At 43.3% G+C, this 19,273-nt stretch overlaps 1 protein-coding gene across 1 annotated transcript in view; it reads right to left on the reverse strand.

The window, feature by feature from the left end:
• Positions 1-19,273, reverse strand: part of KCNN3 (potassium calcium-activated channel subfamily N member 3) — a 279,573-nt gene that overhangs the window by 78,615 nt on the left and 181,685 nt on the right. Inside the window, exon 4 of the mRNA XM_069218215.1 lies at positions 15,676-15,817. Coding sequence (XP_069074316.1) covers positions 15,676-15,817 — 142 coding nt within the window. The remainder of the gene's footprint in view (positions 1-15,675; positions 15,818-19,273) is intronic.

Genomic DNA, 19,273 nt, shown 5'->3' on the forward strand with positions numbered 1-19,273 from the left:
TAAAGCATGTGCTGCTGGAGTGCAAGCTTCTCTCACCCATAGGAGAGGCACCCTGAGAAGCAGCATGATTCCTTTTAGAAACACAACAGATAAAGCATGTGCTGCTTGTGTGCAAGCTTCTCTCACACATGGTAGAGGCACTCTGAGAACCAGCATCTTCCTTACAGAAACACAACACATACATCATGTGCTGTTGGTCTGCACGTTTCTCTCACACACAGTAGAAGTACACCCTGAGAGCTGCATGCTTCCGTACAGAGACACAACAGATACAGCATGTGCTGCTGTTGTGCAAGCTCCTCTCACACACAGTAGAGGGGCACCCTGAGAAGCAGAATGTGCTATTACAGAAACACAGCAGATAAAGCATGTGCTGCTGGTGTGCAAGCTTCTCTCACACATAGTAGAGGCACCCCGAGAAGCAGCATTATTCCTTTTAGAAACACAACAGATACAGCATGTACTGCTGTTGTGCAAGCTCCTCTCACACACAGTAGAGGGGCACCCTGAGAAGCAGAATGCGCCATTACAGAAACACAGCAGATAAAGCATGTGCTGCTGGTGTGCAAGCTTCTCTCACACATGGTAGAGGCACTCCGAGAACCAGCATCTTCCTTACAGAAACACAACACATACATCATATGCTGTTGGTCTGCTCGTTTCTCTCACACACAGTAGAAGTACACCCTGAGAGGCTGCATGCCTCCGTACAGAGACACAACAGATACAGCATGTGCTGCTGTTGTGCAAGCTCCTCTCACACACAGTAGAGGGGCACCCTGAGAAGCAGAATGCGCCATTACAGAAACACAGCAGATAAAGCATGTGCTGCTGGTGTGCAAGCTTCTCTCACACATAGTAGAGGCACCCTGAGAAGCAGCATGATTCCTTTTAGAAACACAACAGATAAAGCATGTGCTGCCTGTGTGCAAGCTTCTCTCACACACAATAGAGGCACCCCAAGAAGCAGCATGCTTCCTTATAGAAACATAACAGATACAGCATGTGCAAGCTCCTCTCACACACAGTAGAGGTACTCCCCGAGAAGCTGCATGCTTTCTTACAGAATCACAGCAGATAAAGCATGTGTTGCTGGTGTGCAAGCTTCTCTCACATACAATTGCGGCACCCTGAGAAGCAGCATGCTTCCTTATAGAAACACAATAGATACAGCATGTGCTGCTGGTGTGCAAGTTTCTCTCACACAAAACAGGTATAGTCCGGCTAGCAGCAGCCTTATGATCTAACATACAGGGTTGGACTGGGATAGAAAATAGGCCAGGCACCTAAGTAAAAGTGGCTCTCATTAGTGAATTTGTTAGCTAAAAATGTGGCCCATATTTGCAAATTGGGGCAGTTCTGAACTTGTGATGGCACGCAGTATAAATATTCTGCAAGATGTGCAAGACTGTATGGATTTGATCTTGCTGCAGGCATTGCTTGTTTTATTAACAGGGAAACCAGCAGCAAAAAACAGACCCAGCAGTCTACTGTATATGCCCACAAACAGCCAAAAACCGACCCATACGCTGATGTGTCAGGGCAGCCTATCAGGCACTGCCTAATTGCCCTATAGGCCGGTCCGATCCTTCTGCTGTTCACACAAAGTGGGTATGCAGCAACAGTGCAAGCACACAGAACAGGTACACAAACCTTCAGCGACACTGAACAGCAGCTATACGGAAAGCAAAAGGGCAACCTTCCTCAGCATACATCATACATTCAGCAATGCAGCAGCAGGCAGATTTTTTCAGATACCCCCACACACACACACACATGCACCTAGAGTGAAAGTAGCAGCAGTGCAGAGATCACATGAACAAACCTGTGCCACACAGGTAGTAGGAGTGCAGGCTTCCTTCACATGTACAGTTCAGAGCAGCAGCAGCTTCTCTCACACACAATGCACATGTACCCGTCTCTGCCTGTCTCTGTTCATCCAATGTTCTACCACCAGGGAAAGGACAGAGCCCGACCCGCTGCACGGCAAGGAGCCTGTTAGTTGCTTTACTTGAACTAGAGCAACTGAAGTGAACTAGGACTACAACTCCCAGAATGCACCAGATTGTTAAAAAACCCAGGGCTGGAAATCCCCATCCTTGGTAATCTTAAGAAGCATCAAGTATGATCTTTGGTAGCTGCATGGTTTGCTGTTCAAAATATGGATGCTTAGTAGAGGAAGTGCAGACTGTGTTTACCCTTGGTTTCTTATTTCGTCCCTGTGGCTAAACCCAGTGATGTCCTGTGACGTTAGCCATCTGTAAACAATAGTAGCAATTTAAGCAAACAAGAATCTATTTTAGCAAAGGCATTATCAATGCATAATAATGCAGGAAAAAGCAGACGTAAAATAACCACACGTGGTTATGTGATAAATACCTCTTCCTTCATGTCCTCCAAAGAGGTGGAGATTTGGTGCTTGAATATCAATTGTAAATATGTGTTTTTATCTAGTTGTGGATATAGTAGGATTTCAGTTTCTTAGTTCCGCAAATAATGCTGTTTATAATTACAGAACTTAATTCCACTCATTATTTCCGACTCTGAAGAATGAAAGGCTGAGTTGGCCCTGCAGAAATGTAAACTGGGGTTGGGCTGGGGTAGATCCAAGCATGTCCACTGTTTAGCCATTAACCATTTATCTGTAACATGCTCATGCAGCTGGAACAAGCCTATTTGAAGTGTTTATCTTAGACAATCTTGTGTGACTGTCTCCACCCCAGCCCTTCCATCATCACAAATATATTGGCAAGTGGGGAAATCAACTGGTGAGGAGAAATATGCTGAGCCTGATCTAATGTTATGAGAGTTATAAACCAGTCTGTCACACTTTACCACACTGTGCAACCATGGTGTTGACATTTTATCTTCCAGCAACTCAGATCCATTACCTTTCCAAACTTCTTACAATTAGGAACATGCTATAGCAGGTGCTCAAATATAATACATTTACAAACAAATGTGAATAGTAAAACCAGGGCTGCATCATATTAGAACTAGACGTGACGGATGCTACTATTACCCAATTTATGGTACTTAGTCCGGCCAAACCAACATGCGCACTTAATTTCTCCAACCAAGCTGTGTTACACAGCTCGGTTGGAGAAATGGAATAGGCTTCCAGTGCCTGAGCGAGCAACAAACCAGCCCACTCAACCCAATCCTGGTGTTGCTCTCATGATTGCTCTAGCCTGAGAGCAGCGTATGGATTGGGAGCCTCCTGTGGTGACTGCCGGGAAGAGAGGGAGCGGCCGGCAGCAGGACTGGGAGCAGCAGCATGACAGAGCAGCAGTGAAAGGTACGTTTAAAAAAAAATTCTATACCCCCCCAACAGACGCCCCTCCCCACCCCACCACCCTTGATTGGCGACAGCTGCAACTGCTGAGTTATCCTCCCGGCTACAACCTAAATTTTAAGCAGTGTATTTACATTACACAGAGTAGCGCCGTCTGCTGAAAATGTATGACACTCAAGTAACAGATATAAAAACAAAGCAGCAAATGTGCGTCTGCACTATTGTAGTAAGTAATAACAAATCCTAAATATTGACAGGTCACAATATCATGACCATAATATCGAGGGACAAAATATGGAACAGGTGAGTGCACAGAGGGAGGTAAGGATTTACTATTCTTAACTGCACATCTACTGAACTTGAAACTATATATCACCTAAGTACGTATACGTGAAGTTAGGTATAGAAAATATATAAAAATTTAGTTTTGGATATTTTGCCTCTCAATATTGTGATCATGAAATTTTGCAGCCTGTTGATATTTTGATTCGATATTCCAAGCCACACCCCATTTAAGACTATGTGATTGTCACCACCCCAGTCCTGCCCGTTTTGTTTTTTAGATATTTATTACATGTCAAAAATCTGATTTCCCAGTCGGCAGCAAGCCTGAGCTTGGGCGGGGCTTGGCTAGGGCGATCGTCAGTAATTTTCACAGACTGCCCGTAATTTGCCCTATCGTCTGTTGTCAGTGACGAAAGGCTTAATGGACAGCATTTGTCCCTAATTTTAGCCTTTCAGCTAAAGGACAAATGTAATTAGGACAATTCAGTTTCCCTAGCTGGATTGAAAGGCAGGGAGTCTCCTGTGCTCTGATCCAGAGGGAGGTGCAGACAGATAAGAAACAGGCCTTCTTGCCAGGGTGTCTCCTTCCTAATGAAATGCAAATGTGCGCAGCTGGTAAATCTGCAAATGTAAAGGGGCTTGGAAGCTGTACTGGCTTTAATTAAAGGAGTCACTTGACGCTTTCTGGTGGCAAAGATATTTTCTTTTAGAGAGGTACTGTAAGGGTCTTTAAAGCTGAGCTGTAGAGTGTGTGGTTTTAACGGACAGTTATAAAAAAAATTGTGCTAGGTATAATCTGTATATTATTGAAATCTGTATTTTAGAAGGGCTTTTTTTAAATTTAACATAAATGTATTTGCACATTTTGTGGCAGTCTATGTTATGCTGTGTGTAATTCGTGTTTAAAATAAGGACTTACACATTCACAGTGCTTTCAGGGACCTCAGCACCTCATAGTACTAACTAATATTGGCAAAGCCAATATGTCTCGTCTACGCAAGAATTATTGGTTTTGTCAATGTGTTTTAGAAATGTTATACACCAGAGTGGCTGCTGTTCAGCATGGCTAAAGGTTCGTGGCATTGAGGAGAGTGGCACGGAGTGTCACAAAGTGGAATGGCGAAGAGTGGAGTTGAGTGTTGTAGACTGGAGTGGCAGAGAGTGTCATGTTTAGGAGTGGCATACTGTGGAGTTGCTTAGAGTGGCATATAATGGGGTGGTTTGCAGTAGAGTTGACTGGCGGAGAGTGCATTGGTGTAGAGTGTTGCAGAATATAGTGGTGTAGAGTGAAGAGGCATTGAATGCAGCGACACAGAATTCATCAGCATACAATGCAGTGTCAGACTGCCGTGGCATAGATTACAGTGGTGCACAGTAGAGTGCAGTGGTTCAGAGTGGAGTGATACAGAGTAAAGTGGCTTAGAGTGCAGTGGCGTAGAGTGGCGTTTAATAGAGTGGCAGAGTGTGCAGTAGTGTAGAGTGGTGTGTAGTGCAGTGGTGTAGAGGGCAAAGTAGACTTGAGTGGCATTGACTGCAGTGGCGTAGAATGATGCAGAGTAGCGTAGAGTGGTGCTGTGCAGAGTGGACTATAGTGCTGTAGAGTGTAGTGGCGTAGAATGGAGTTATGCAGAGTAGAGTGGCATAGAGTGCAGTGGCGTAGAGTGCACTGGTGCAGCATGCAGTAGTACAGAGTAGAGTGGTGTAAAGTACAGTGGCGGAGAGTGCAGTGTAGAGTGTCAGAGTCCAGTGGTGTATAGTGGAGTACAGTGGCATAGAATGCAGTGGCGTAGAGTACAGCTGTGCAGAGTAGAGTTCAGTGGCATATAGTGCAGTTGTTTAGAGTGCACTGGCATAGAATGCATTGAAGTGGAGTGCAGTGGTTTAGAGTGCCGTGGGGCAGAGTGGTGTAGAGTGCAGTGGCATAGAGTAGATTGTTTCAGAGTAGAGTGCAGTGGCATAGAGTGGAAAGGTGATGGGTTGATTGCAGTGGCATAGAGTGTAATGGTATAGAGTAAAGTGGTCTAGAGCGTCGTGGAATAGAGTGTAGTGGTACAGAGTGAACTAGAGTGATGTACAGTGTACTTGTGTAGAGTGCAGGGGTATAGAGTTGAGTGTTACAGAGCAAAGTGCATTAGCATAGAGTGTACTGGCTAAGAATGCAGTGGTGTACAGTGCAGTGTTGTAGAGTGGCACAGAGTGCAGTTGTGCCGAGTAGATTGGTGTGGCCTAGAATGGAGTGGTGTAGCGTACAGAACTGCAGAGCGCAGTGGTGTGAAGAGGCATACAGTGCACTGGAATAGAGTAGAGTGATACAGAGTAGAGAGGTGTAGAGTGCAGTGCCATAAAGTGCAGTGGCATAGAATGGAGGGGTTCAGAGTGTGGTGGAGTGCTGTGTTGCAGATTGCAGTGGCATGCAGTGGTGGAAAGTGGAGTGGTGCAGAGTAGGGTGCAGTGGTGTGGAGTGGTGCAGAGTAGAGTGGAGTGGAGTATGCATTTTTGATTGAAATGACAAATAAATTTGCACAGATAGACATTTTTTCTAATAAAACTACACAGTGCACAGACGATGTGTGGAAATTGCATCACCTAGTGTAATGATTTGTTTTAATTATATTAAGGTATTTGTTTCCAGCACAGTTCAGAATTAGCAAAAATGTGCTTCATTTGTGTTCCTAATTCTGATATATTCTGAAATCCTTGCACAGTTCATTTAAATGCTGTTGTTTCCTAGAAAAAAAGCTCTTTCCTATCCTCAGTATCCAGCAAGATTATCACATAAATCCTTTCACTTTGAAGTCAGAAAAAGAAAAGTAAACACCAAGCTCCCACTGAAAACAGAGTCTGACATTTTCCCTTGTTCTTTGAATGCACAGCAAATGTGATGAGATAAGAGCAAGATTAACAGGCCTGTGTACAGAAAGGGCGCACTCAGAAGGATACTATAAATAAGGTTAAGGCAAGAGAAGGGACAAACTCAAGCTGGATAGCCTAAACAAATAAAAGCCAGCAAATTGAAAGCTACGAAATGTGAGTTACAAACCACAAAGCCAATGGCAAGCAAAGGGGGGAAGCTCTATGAATGTACTTAAAGTGGCAGCCGCAGGATACTTTGTGGGGAAAGTCCAGTATTTTAGACCAGTCTGTATCTTGCAGAGGTTTGGCCACATCAATCTACCAGGTAGTACGACGATGCGCTCTGAAGTGGTCTCCATGTTGCAGGAAAGGTCTGTACACCCTTTTTATCAGTTTGCCATCAGTCCCTATGGTGTAGAGCGTCTGGCACACCTCATGCAGGGTTAGTGCTAGGTGGTAGACATGAAATAAGGCATTTAATGATTGTTTAAGGTGTTTGAAAGTAAGGAGTTGACCCGGGTGAAGATAGTAGTCTGCCACAAGGGTTTAGAAATCTAGTAGCTCCCTGTTGAGAAAGAAATCACCCAATTTTAAGACTCCTGTAACATGCCACTGATGGAGTTGCTCTGAGCGCAGCAGTCCTTTGCGAGGGGGAAGGCCTAGCAAAGGTAGTGCAGGAGTACAGGGTTTCTTTGTGTCAGTAAGTTTGCAGGTTCTAGCAAGAGAAAGTTGTACCGGATAACCCTGGATGGTGTTCCGAAGAATGGTCAGTAGGAAGCAATGAGCAGTGCAGTAAGCCCTCCTTAAAGTCTTTATGGATAAACCCCATCTCAGGCAGGGGGGGAAACAGGCAGCAAGTGAGCCACCCGTTGGACCTGTGCAGCTAAACAATAGCGTTCTAAGTCCGGGAGGCCTAATCCACCCACAGTCACAGGTAGCTTTAGAGATGAAAGAGATACCCGACAGCACCCCAGCGACCAAATCTGATGTGTGGCATGTCTGAAGAAGTAATGAAGGATGAGATGGGGAAGGTTTGCAAAATAATACAATAATCCGGGTAGCACAACATCTTCACTAGTGCTACATGGCCCACTACAGAAAACAGAGGAGAAGACCAAAAACAAACTGGGCTCAAAGGGACCTTGTCACTCTGCCGAGATTTCCATCCTGAAAATCAGTGGGGAAATGGTAGCTATGAATCCCTAGGTATCAAAAGGTAACTGGTTCCCAGTTCAATCTGAGATCTAATGTATATAAAGGGGGAAACAGTACCATTTGTTAAACAAACACTAATTACATTTTAAAATCTTTCTCATGTTCTTACATTTTGTTTGTGCAATTTACATCCCAAATATTTTGAAGATTCTATGTGTACTTTGACACTTAGGGATAAGCCAGATCACTGGTTTGGCTTTTGCTCAATTGCAAAACCATTTGAAGACATGGACAGAGTGGGCAATTGCCTTGCACAACCTTGCTCACCCTTCACAAGTACAAACAGCGGACAATTGCACCAGAACAGTTTGCCAGGGTGGGCTGGTGCTGCTTGTTCAACTACTTGACAGTGCCTCTTTTGTTTCTCTCCTGTCTGTAGAGACAACTCCCCAGATACTCAATACCTTCCAATACTCTTGGTGGACCCATCTTGTCTGATTTTAGGAATTGTCCCAACTTCTTCATGTCTTCCTTATTTATCCAGTTCTTAGCAACAACTCTTTGAATCAGTTGCTAATGATCTCCCATCTGATCTCGATTTCATCCTTCTCTTATTATCTTTGATTGGTAGTCCAGGTTCCCAGCTCTGAGATAAATGTAGAGTCCCAGACATACCCTCTAGTGCGATGAGACTACAGACAAGTTGTGGGTACCTCACATCGTGACATTAGGTGTGAGACTGTCGCCAACACCATCTGCTCTGCCACATTCATTTGTTTTGGGATGCAAGTCCATTGGAGGTTGAGGTGAGCCAGGTGTTTTTATTCAACTTGTTTAAACTAGCATAAGATTACTTACCTTAATGTTTCCCAAATTGTTTGCCATGGGTTTTAAAATATTTAAAACATAATCAACATGTTTCTGTTGCTTTCTCTCCAAGAAAAATTGGGTAGATTAGGATAGGGGTGATGGCTCAGACAGTGCTGAAGGGCATTCATTTACTACCGAACAAGGACATAATGTGACACCTGAATGTGGCACCCCAGGAGGCAATCACAAAAAGACCACAGTGAATAAATGGTATTATGTAAAAAAACAGGAGAGTAAATAGAAGCAGTGATAACGTAATTGGGTTATGGCATCTCTTGGATGTGTCTGTAAAACTGGCGCTTGCTGTTGAATTTTTGTCCTGAATTCTGACCCTTTGTCATGATTTTTTTACAGTCCTGTCCAGAATTTGCCTCGATGCCAGGTGGTCACCCTACCTGTGGCTGGCCTTTCAGGTGCCCCCTCCAGCCCAAAGCATATGAATATTTGTGAGATATTGCTACTCGGGGCCCCTTTTCACATTACACAGGGGGCCTCCATCATTCTGCGTTTCGTCAGTGGGCTTGGGACATGTGGTCTAGTAACAAAGGGACTCATTACCGTTGCCCGATGGGCTGGTAACAGGAGCTACCGGCGCCATCTGATCTACAAGATCCTCTGTAACACTGCGGAAGTCTGTGTCAGGAATGTGGCATTACCGGAGGAATCCCATTCGGTGTGCCATAGTGAATCCTCATTTCTGAGTGTAGCCACGGAGGACACCTTATAGTCACTAGATAACCTCCCTTGCCCGTCATGAGTTACCGATAAAGCGGGAATCCAATGATAACCCCTGCTGGGGGGTGATAGTGTGACAAACCCCAGGATACTCGCATTGAGGTCCCAAGTCAGTGACCTGGGCCCGAATCCCAGCTCTCTGGCTGGACCACGCCCTGTGATGCTAGACAAACCGCAATACTTAATTTCAGTTCCCTTAACTGAAAAATGCGGAACACTCAGGAGCATTTTTTAATACATAAACAAACTGCACATTTATATTTTGTAGTGGTTGCCTCGAGAACACGATACAAGGCGCCCAAACACTGCCACCTCAGCACTATACATTTTCAACTCGTCACTAAAAAATGCACTCAGGTTTCCATGACTGGCCCCATAATAAAATAAATATAAGCGCTGTGTGCCACGGCAATAGCATTCTAATAGTCTGTTGTTGTTTGATGCTATTGAAAGGACGGCCCTTCCCGCCCTATCCTGGATTTATAGCCTTTTAACGTCTGAAACTGCCAGTGAGGCATTCATTTTTTCCTCCAGCCCTCAGTCACTTCTTTCGCTTCAGTGGGCCAGCTGATAAAAAGTGCCCAGCTTGGCTCATCTCGTATTGTGTTTTTTTTATTAGGTCTGCCGTTACTTATGGGGACTTTCAGCCAATCCTTTTCATCCACGGGTCCGTTATTGCATCATTCACACTTTACTTCAGCCCACTACACTATGGAGCAGTGGGTCAGCCCCCATCTGTCATTGGCTAAGTTCACTGTGAGTGACAGGATTCTGACCCTTCAGAAAGAGCACCTGAGCCCATAAAGCAGTGTTGTGGGATGTTTTCATTTTGAGACTGATAAAACATTTTTCCAGTGTTTTATTTAATATTCTAGAGGGCCCGACAGCTCCCACAACAATGTTTTAAAAAGACCATGGTAAAACAAAATAAGCACTGGCGAAGCCAACAGGATAGCAGGCAGCAATGCACCTAGTGGCTTTGTCAATGCTTGTTAATATTTATAATCACATATGCAATTTTCCTGTACACTTTGTATTTGGGGAAAGTTTATTGTACCCACATACAACCAAACACACACATGCACAGCAGCAGTATATTGAGCACATCCATTACTGGTGACAATATTCAAAAACCACAAACTGCACTTCAGGCGGTGACATCATGCCTTAGACCTGGGAGTGGAGATACTAAAATCCAAAAGCGCTTCAAAGCCATACAAATGGCAATACAGTGCTACAGAAATGTCTGAAACATAACAAATACAATTTGTCCTTTTCTCTATTATCTATTGTTTAGACTACAAGAATGCCACAGCAAACCATTTCATTGGTTTTTCTGCATTTATTTGCATGAAGCATAGTCAGTGCGCCATAGTTAGCGAAATGCACACTACAGCATTATGGAGAGCAGCAGAATTACTTTTTTGTGAGAGAGAAGCAATTGTGAAGCTTCTTACCCTCAATCTCCTCTCTTGTAATACCAATGCCAAAGTTCACCCTTAGTGGTGCTAAGGTACTACTTCATCTACACTAAAATAAAAGCATTAGTAAGGCTAAATAGGCTGGTTTGTATTTTGAGACCTAAATAAAGTATTAAATGAAAGTCTGCCACAATACAGGAACAAAACAAAAACGACTGCTTTCTGCATACAATGAATACACGAGATGAAGAATTTAATATCTGATGATTCACTTTTCTTTTGAGCTGTAAGATAGTCCCCTATGCATTGCAATGCAAGCACTCAGAGCCAGAATAATACATCAAACAGCCAATAGCATGAGGTGCATTGGGAAAAAAGTCTACTGTAGGTGTATTTTAAAGAATTAGTAACAATAAGTATTGCATACAGCTCATCTGCTAAGTCACATTTAAAAATGATCAGACACTAACATTTCTTTAGACCACATGATTGGTTTTGGAACAACTCTGGTCTCCTTTGGATATTGAACAAATCCCTCTCTTAGACTTGACACCACTGGCAATGTTTTCCCCTTAACATTTTGCTTTTAGTCCTCTTGTTTTGCTGACTTTGTGTTTACTGGCTTTAGTATGATGCACACTTTACCCATGCTAACCAGTGCTAAAGTGCTTGTGCTCTCTCCTTAAAACATGGTAAAATCAGCTTATACCCATCTGAAAGTCCCTAGTAAAGAGGCCCTACCTGTGCCCAGGGCCTGTAAATGAAACGCTACTAGTGGACCTGCAGCCCTGATTGTGCCACCAACTTAGGTAGCACTTTAAACATTTCTCAGGCCTGACATAGCAACACGTGTGTGCAGTTTTAAAACTGTCATGTCGACTTGGCATCGTAAACCTTTTTGCCAAGCCCAAACCTTCCCTTTTAATACATGTAAGTCACCACAGGGTAGGCCCTGAAAAACCCAGAGGGTAGGGTGCAATGTACTTAAAAGGTGGGGCATGTTAATTTTAGTTTCACATGTCCTGCAGTGAAAAACTCCTAAATTTGTTTTCACTACTTCAAGACCTACCTCTCCTGTAGGATAACATTGGAGGTACCTTAATACATTTAATAAGCTGCAGTTTCCAAATGGAAACAAGTAACTAGTTCACGAGTCGTACCTTTGCAATTATATTGAAAAATCCTAATCAACAACCCAAATGTTTGCATACTGCTTTCTTGTGAGGCAGCTGTATTTCTGAGAAACAAACGACTATTATCAGCCAGGGTCAGGGTGGATTGAATGCACATGGCTAAACTACAGATGTCTGCAACAGAAAAGTCATCCACTATTTTTATTAAAGTTAGCTGAAGAAAGCAAATTACAATCTATACACCTCTATTCCTTTGGTACAGAAAAAGCAATCAAGAGCTGCTGCTCAGGCTTTCTCGACTCTCGAACATCAATAACAAGATTTTGCAAAAGACATGAGATTAAAACACTGTGCTATTCGACCAAATACATTTTCTTTAATTTTATTAGAGACTTGCTATTAGTCAGTACAAGGTAGTGTTTTGTGAATGCTCTTTAAAATAAAGACCAACACATAAGTGAGAGGCATGGTAAACATGGCCCAGCAATAGCCTAGGGAGTCATTCAGAATTTGGCCGAGCCGGAGGGCTCCTGAACACTGGCAAGTCGACCTGACCCATAAAGAGATGGCTAACCACTAGGTTTCTGACAACAGAAACTCAGCTCGCTACGCTGCTGGAAACACTTGCCTTGGCACACTGTCTTCCATAGGACGACCAAGTCACAGGTAGTTGCCCTACAGTATTTAGGACAATGTATCGGTCACTGACTTTTTTCTTTCTGAGATTGCCATGCAGGGTCACAGGAAGAACAAGCAGTGTAAATTCCAGTCTGTCTCACATTTAAATGCAAATGAGAGCAATTGTCATTGCCAATTCGTGTTTATAAATTTCTTCAATATCTGCATCAGTCAAGATCAGTGTTGTGTCATCCTGGGTATCACTAGGTGGCACTGAAATGCAGCTAACTGGTTTTGCTTAAATGTGGCTCTGTTTTCTTAGATGCAATGCTGAGTTCTGACTAGGACAAATCACAAATCTACCAAGGACGAAACCAAAAAAACTCCTTTGGGCAGGTGACACAAAAAGGGAGGAAAGCAACAAATAAGAACAATGAATAACTGTGACTTACAAGAAAGACGTTCAAGCTTTAGCAAGGATTGGCTCTGTGGAGTGTCGTATATAAAGCCAACGCTGACAAAAAGCTAATGCTGTTTGTAGCAAGACTTCAAAAAGAAAACCCTGCAAAGAACCCTGGGTTTTGGCTTTTGTTGCTTTAAAGCAAAAGGGATTAACAAGAGGGGCCTGTTCAGGATACAATAGTGACTAGCAGCCGGGAATCTGAAGATGCAGCGGGTGGTCCTCTGACAGGGAGGGGAGGTAAGGGCCTCAGCCAACATGGGCTGGCACGCAACCAAAATGTAAAAGGATTCTGTGTTGTTCCCTCATATAAATCCAGGAAAGTGAGTGGTAGACAAAAACACGGTCAGTTTGATCTAATAGCATGAACGACATACAATATCTCAACACAGCTTAAGTTCAACTGAAATGAGCAAACTGATTGGAATTTGGAACTTGTACTGAAAGCCACAACAAACCAAAAATATACATTCTAATAGTTAAGGGTACAGAAACAAGTGAACCAGTATCACACCCCTACCCACTCACAATGAACGCAACAGTGAAAAATAATCAATAGATAACAAAATCCTGCAGATGTTTAGGTTTGTGAGAAACCATCTTGGACCTATGGTACACCAAAGAATGCTCAGCAAAAACATTATTTTGAGAACAGACATTCAATATGCCCTGAGTAAACTACTCTGTCAAGATTATTAAATCCTCTATATACCCACCACAAATGAATGCCAGAGGAGCACACCTCTCTTGGCTCTTACTTGCCCCTTCATCAAAATAAAAAAAAACACTCTTTTTAAATTATAACTAAGTTTGTCTTCAAGACCACTCTAAGGTTTACAATCTGCACTCAACTATTTGTAACACTGAAACTCTCCTCTTGCTTCATCATCTGCCAATTTCTACTAAGACAGCGTGCTTAGCAACCTGCAGTATTTTCATTGAAGGATACAACTTCCTGCAACTGGCAGGCCTCTTCATTTTAGCCACATCCATGAATTAAAAATCCTGCCGCTTGATTGTATTGAATTCACTGTACCTTGCTGTACTCTTCTCCTATCATAGGGGTGAGTGAAAAATTCCGCTCTGCCGGCGAATTTGCAGAGTTTTGAACACTCTGTGTTCTGGTTGGGGAGCAAAGTTCTGGCAAAACTCTACCAACAACTGCGTGGCAGAGTTTTTCTTGTGCACAGCTTGCTAAAATTAAGTTGGCGAGCATGAGCAAAAATATGCGTCCCCTCGCATGATTGTTGGGTGTTAGAATGCCTCCCGGTAAGATTTCTAAATGCAGGCGGTCGCAGCAGCTCACAACCAGGTACGCCTACAAAGGTGCCGCTCTAGTAGAAAATCTAATCGAGCAGCAGAAAGAAGCAGCGCCCTCTGGTGCACCGCTTGGTGCCGTTCGCTCTGATTTTACAGCACAGAACGAGCTCCTGGAGCTAAAAATCAGTGCAAGAAGCATGGCGTGCCAGAATTCCACCCGCTAATGGAACTCCACAGATTCTAATGCCGTTTCAATGTACCTCCACTGAATTCCACAGAGTGAAACACCGTGAGTTCCGCCCAGGACTCCTATGCAACTGCACCTCTTTGGGCAACTTCAGACAAACACAGGTGCACTTTAGTTGCCACAGTGTTTTGAAGCAGTCATCTGGGTGAGAGCCTGTTTGAAGAACTTCTTCCATGCAACAACATAAACCAAGTTTCCTGGATGATGAAATGAGGAGAGTTATGATAATTCCAAATCTTGTCAAAGACATCTTTAACATTCAGCCCTGAATCGTCTCCTTCAACATATGATTCACCCTCTCAATCATACCCTTTCCTAGAGGCTATATAAGATTCTTGTGCGATGATGGATGTCCTAAGGACCTATAATGAAACAATGAGCTTATGCCTAGTCAGAGACTAGGACTGCATCTATTTGACACACAACGTTTTGTATATTTACGCAGTGAGCAGGCCCATGCCCCTCATCAATGGTGAAGACATGCATGTTCAATCTTAATCCTGTTGAGCAGGCACACCACAGTCTCTTTATGAGTAAGACTCTTTCGATAAATAGATGGGTCGTCTGTGGCACCCATTGCTGTGGGTATGCAAAGGTAGACATGAAAAAAGAGGTGTGGCATTCTGCAACGGACATACCTTGTCTAGGATGTCAAAGATCTTGAGAATGCCCAACTCATTCCCTCCTTCCTCGGACATACAAATGTTACTCAGTCTGTAGTGATCAGGCACTTACTGTCCTCACTGATCAGGATATACATATAACCCGCCTTCAGTCACTTGATGCCCCTTCCAGCTCTTCTTAGGAAGTGAGCAGTCAACTTACTTCTTATGCCCTTCAACTGAGTATTTATATTACGCTTTTCAACTGAGTAAACATTTTCCACTCTCATTTAGTGAAAAGGCATAGGCACCTACCTTTTCAGTGTTTGGACATCTACCTTCATATCTTTTCAGTAGACACAGCTTCCATCTCCATTGATCTAACTCACACCTTCTTCATCTTCTCAGGTGACCAGCCTGGTCTAATTAACAGTGTAGTGGGCAACTTACCACTTCCATGGTAGGATATATCATTCCTTCTCTCTGGGGCTCAGACACCACCCACTGGTAAGTAGACAGTTTCCTGCCCACTTGAGGTGTGATTCTACTCTATTGAGAACAAATACCGACTTGCCCTGTCCCGCGAGGAGACCTTGCCCTCTCTAGGGGAAAGAAACATGTTTCCTTCACTTGTGAGCAAGCCTCTTCTTCTGTGGTATGCCCCTGGATTCAGTCAGTGGACATCTCCTCTCTCCTTTTCAAAGACCAAACACACTCTTCCTGGTTCAGGATGCTTCTTACCATGATGCCGGTGAGGAGGCATACGCCCTTGCCACAGTACGTATTTGGCACCATATCGCCATAACCGATGGACAAAAAGGTGATGGATATCAGCCACATGGCACTAAGGAAGTTACTGGTGGCATCTTGCTGGTCGTGGTACCTATGAAGAGAGACAAAACAATAAGCTGCGATTTTACAGGAGAAGCGATCAGAAAACAGTTGGGGCAGTGAATAAAAATGATGTAGGGGGGCTAGATTTGAACTGGATTTAGATCCTGTTGATTTTCCAGGACTACTTCCCGGAATATACATTAATATTTCCAGGCTATTTATGTTAATATCTACATATAGCCGTCTGATGCTCCCCGAACCTGGTTCTCAACTAGGAAAAACTCAGAATAACTCAATAGCCTGGTAAAAAAAGTATTGACTAGTAGTAGGAGGAGTGGTTCAGTGGCAGGAATCGTCGTCTAGTGGCAGATGTGGTGGGTTAGTGGCAGAAGAATTTGTCTAGAAAGGAAGTTTTGTTTAGTGGTATGATGAGCCACCCGTTAGCAGGTGGTTTAGAGTAGCAGAAGAAGGCATTGTCGAGTATCAATGGTCATGCAAGATTAAAATGTGGTGCATATCTAGCCATTCTTCTCTTACCTCTATTCTGGAACATCAGACTCTCGTACTGTCATCTGCCACTGAATAGCACTAAGATGTCCCTGGCTGAACTCAACAGTGGAGATCATTTACTCTCCTACATCACTGGCCACTAGCCAGTGCTTAATTTGTAAAAGAATAAGTGTGGGGGTGTAAATGTACATTCAGACACCAGTGTCCCACTCTATTTAATGTCAAGGTGCTGAATACCAAGGCTGCTTAGTTTTGATTCCACCTAATGCCTATTTCATCCACTACCATCCACCCCCACCCTATCTCACTCATGTAGGTTCTTTTACAACCCCTACGTTCTACCTTTGTCACTGCTTTTTATCTTTCTTTTCCACTTTTGTGTTTTTCTCTCCCTTGCTCTGGGCCCAAGTCTGATAAGGGGGAAAAAAGTGCTGGTTAACAAAAATGAGTGGCAATGGGTCGCACTTGCAACCACTGGCTCAAATTAACCACCGCCCCATCTCCTTTCTGTGCCCGCCAATCTTTCTTCTGAACACACTCTCTAAGGCCCCTTTAGCAAAAACCTGAAAGTAATTTTGGATAACTAAATGTGTGGTGAAACGTTTGTCTCATCTACATTGACACATTACAATGTATTAAACATCCCCAAATTCTGTCCCCACCTTCCTTTCAAACAACATCCTTCACTCATCAACACCATTAGAATGACCAAGCTGGAATAAAACAACAGTCCTATGTCCAGCCTCTAAATGCATAAGGCTTACCTTTTAGACAAAGTCAATAACTTCAACCCCAGATACTGTTCATTTTATTACGTCACTAACATTTAAAGCTTGCCTAGCTCCTTTCAAAGTGGTCTCTCACATGACAGCTCATTGGATCTTGCATCTTCACACTTGTCCCTGTGTTATTTTCAGTTTTATATAGCGCAAACTTGACCCGAAGGGATTGGCATGCTTCACATGAGCACAAGTTACATTACACAAGGGTACAATCTTTTTCTTTTAGGCACAGGGAGATTAAGTGATTTCCCCAGAGTCACAGATTATGTTGAACGAGTGCTGAGACTCAAACCCAGTTCCTCAGTTCCAAAGTTGGCAGCTCACGCCATAGCGCCTCATCCTCTCCCTGTAGTTGTATTCTCTAGGTTGCTTCACCTGGAACATCGTTCTGCCTACAAGACTGCATGCATCATGTGCAATGTTATCCCCCTTAACACCCTGAAGATCTATCTTGAAAACATCAGATCTCCTGCAGAAACAGAGTATTAAGAAGCAAAGCTGTGCTCAAGTCTGGAGACTCCCAGCTTTAGTAAGACCTCCAAACAAAAACCCTCCTTTGCAAATGTGGATGTTCCTAGTTTTTTGCCCTGAGCTGAACCCTCAGGGCAGCACTTTCTCCAAATCAAAATAACTACTTTTCAACCCTTCCTAAAAAACGTGGAGAATGTATTACTCCCCCAAAAATATTCTAGGGTTGGAGTTAGAATAGTAAACACTCCTTCTTGAATACTGGGGGGAAATGTGTTCTTTCCTCAAATATTCTAGAACTGGAGGCAGAATAGTAAATTTGACCTTCCAGTGTCTGCCATGCCCACTGCTGCCAAATTTTTGTAATATTCTTCATATATGTAGACATGTCAGTGTCATCTACAGCTTTCATAAGAACCTCAAACACCAGTTTCTTAGAGACCTCACAAAAAATGCACTCATCTTCTGGTTCTGGGTAGTACTAGATGTTTTCTCAGGATAGAAAATATTTTTAGTCTGGTAGCAGGGATTGTTCCTTGGAGGCAAAGGTTCTTGTCCAATTACAAGAGGGAAGATCCAATTTGCAAGGCAGGAAGCCAATGCTTGTGGCCAGCTGGTGGCCGTTTCCCCTATTTTGGCCCAGATCATCAATGGACCAATGTTTTCTAATCCTTGTACACACCTCTTATTCAGCATTCTATGTGAATTAGTGAGGCCTAGTGAGAGGTACCCCTGCTTCTTCAGGAAGCAAAATGAGTCCTCTTGGTGGAAGGTGAACACAAGGAGGATAGGGAACTGTGACAGTGAAGCCCCAACTTAAGCAATTTAAGTGGGGGCTGCTCATGGCCCTATGGGCAGGCAGAATGGGTCCCACTTAAACATTAATTAGTTGATTATGGGCCTTTGTCTCCATCTCTGCCTAGAAAGTGATATTAAATAATACTGTAAGGGAACACAATTACAGTGGTGTGGGGGGGTAGCCTGATACACAGCAAAGAAAACCGAAAAGTAGAATTATGAAATGATGAGAATAGTGAAAATCACAGAGTGAGAGAGAGATAAACAGAAAAAGGGATCATGAGAATAAAAGGTGAGAAAGAAAGATTAAGGAAGAGAGACCACATTTCGGTAGACAGAAAGATGAAAGAACTGAAGGGTGAAAGGGAAGAAAATAATGAACAACAGGTAAAAACAGGTTGAAAGGAACTGTGAAAGAATGAAGGAATGCAATGTTAAAAGGATGACTGGAAGACTGAATGGATTGATAGGTGAAACTGTGAATGGATGGAAGGATGAAGTGTGGACAGATGGGAGAGAGTGAAAGGATAATGGCAAAAAGGATGGATAGACGGATATATTGATCCATGAATCGAAAAACGACTTTATATACGAATAGGGGAAAGGATGGATGTATGCATGAAAGGATGAAACGATGGATGAATGGTTGAAAAGTTGGGCAGATGACTGCAGAAATAAATAAAAGGGTAAAAGGAAGGATGGATGGGTGATTTAAAGTGTGGGAACTATCCTAAGGAGGGCCTGATTTGCTCACTTTGCATGCTCTGTGTGATTACAGATATGGTTCAAGTGAGGGAGAGTGGTTTATTCGTTGAGAGGGTGCTTGCAGCACCAGTGACCCTAAGTCTATTGGTGTAGGTGTTAGACTATGGAACGCCACAGCAATCGACTGCCTTCCGTGCAAAGTCCCAAAACTACAGGCATCTTCTCCGATTAAATTTCTTTCA

This window comes from Pleurodeles waltl, chromosome 12 (assembly GCF_031143425.1).
Source record: "Pleurodeles waltl isolate 20211129_DDA chromosome 12, aPleWal1.hap1.20221129, whole genome shotgun sequence".
In the NCBI taxonomy this organism is placed as follows: domain Eukaryota; kingdom Metazoa; phylum Chordata; class Amphibia; order Caudata; family Salamandridae; genus Pleurodeles; species Pleurodeles waltl.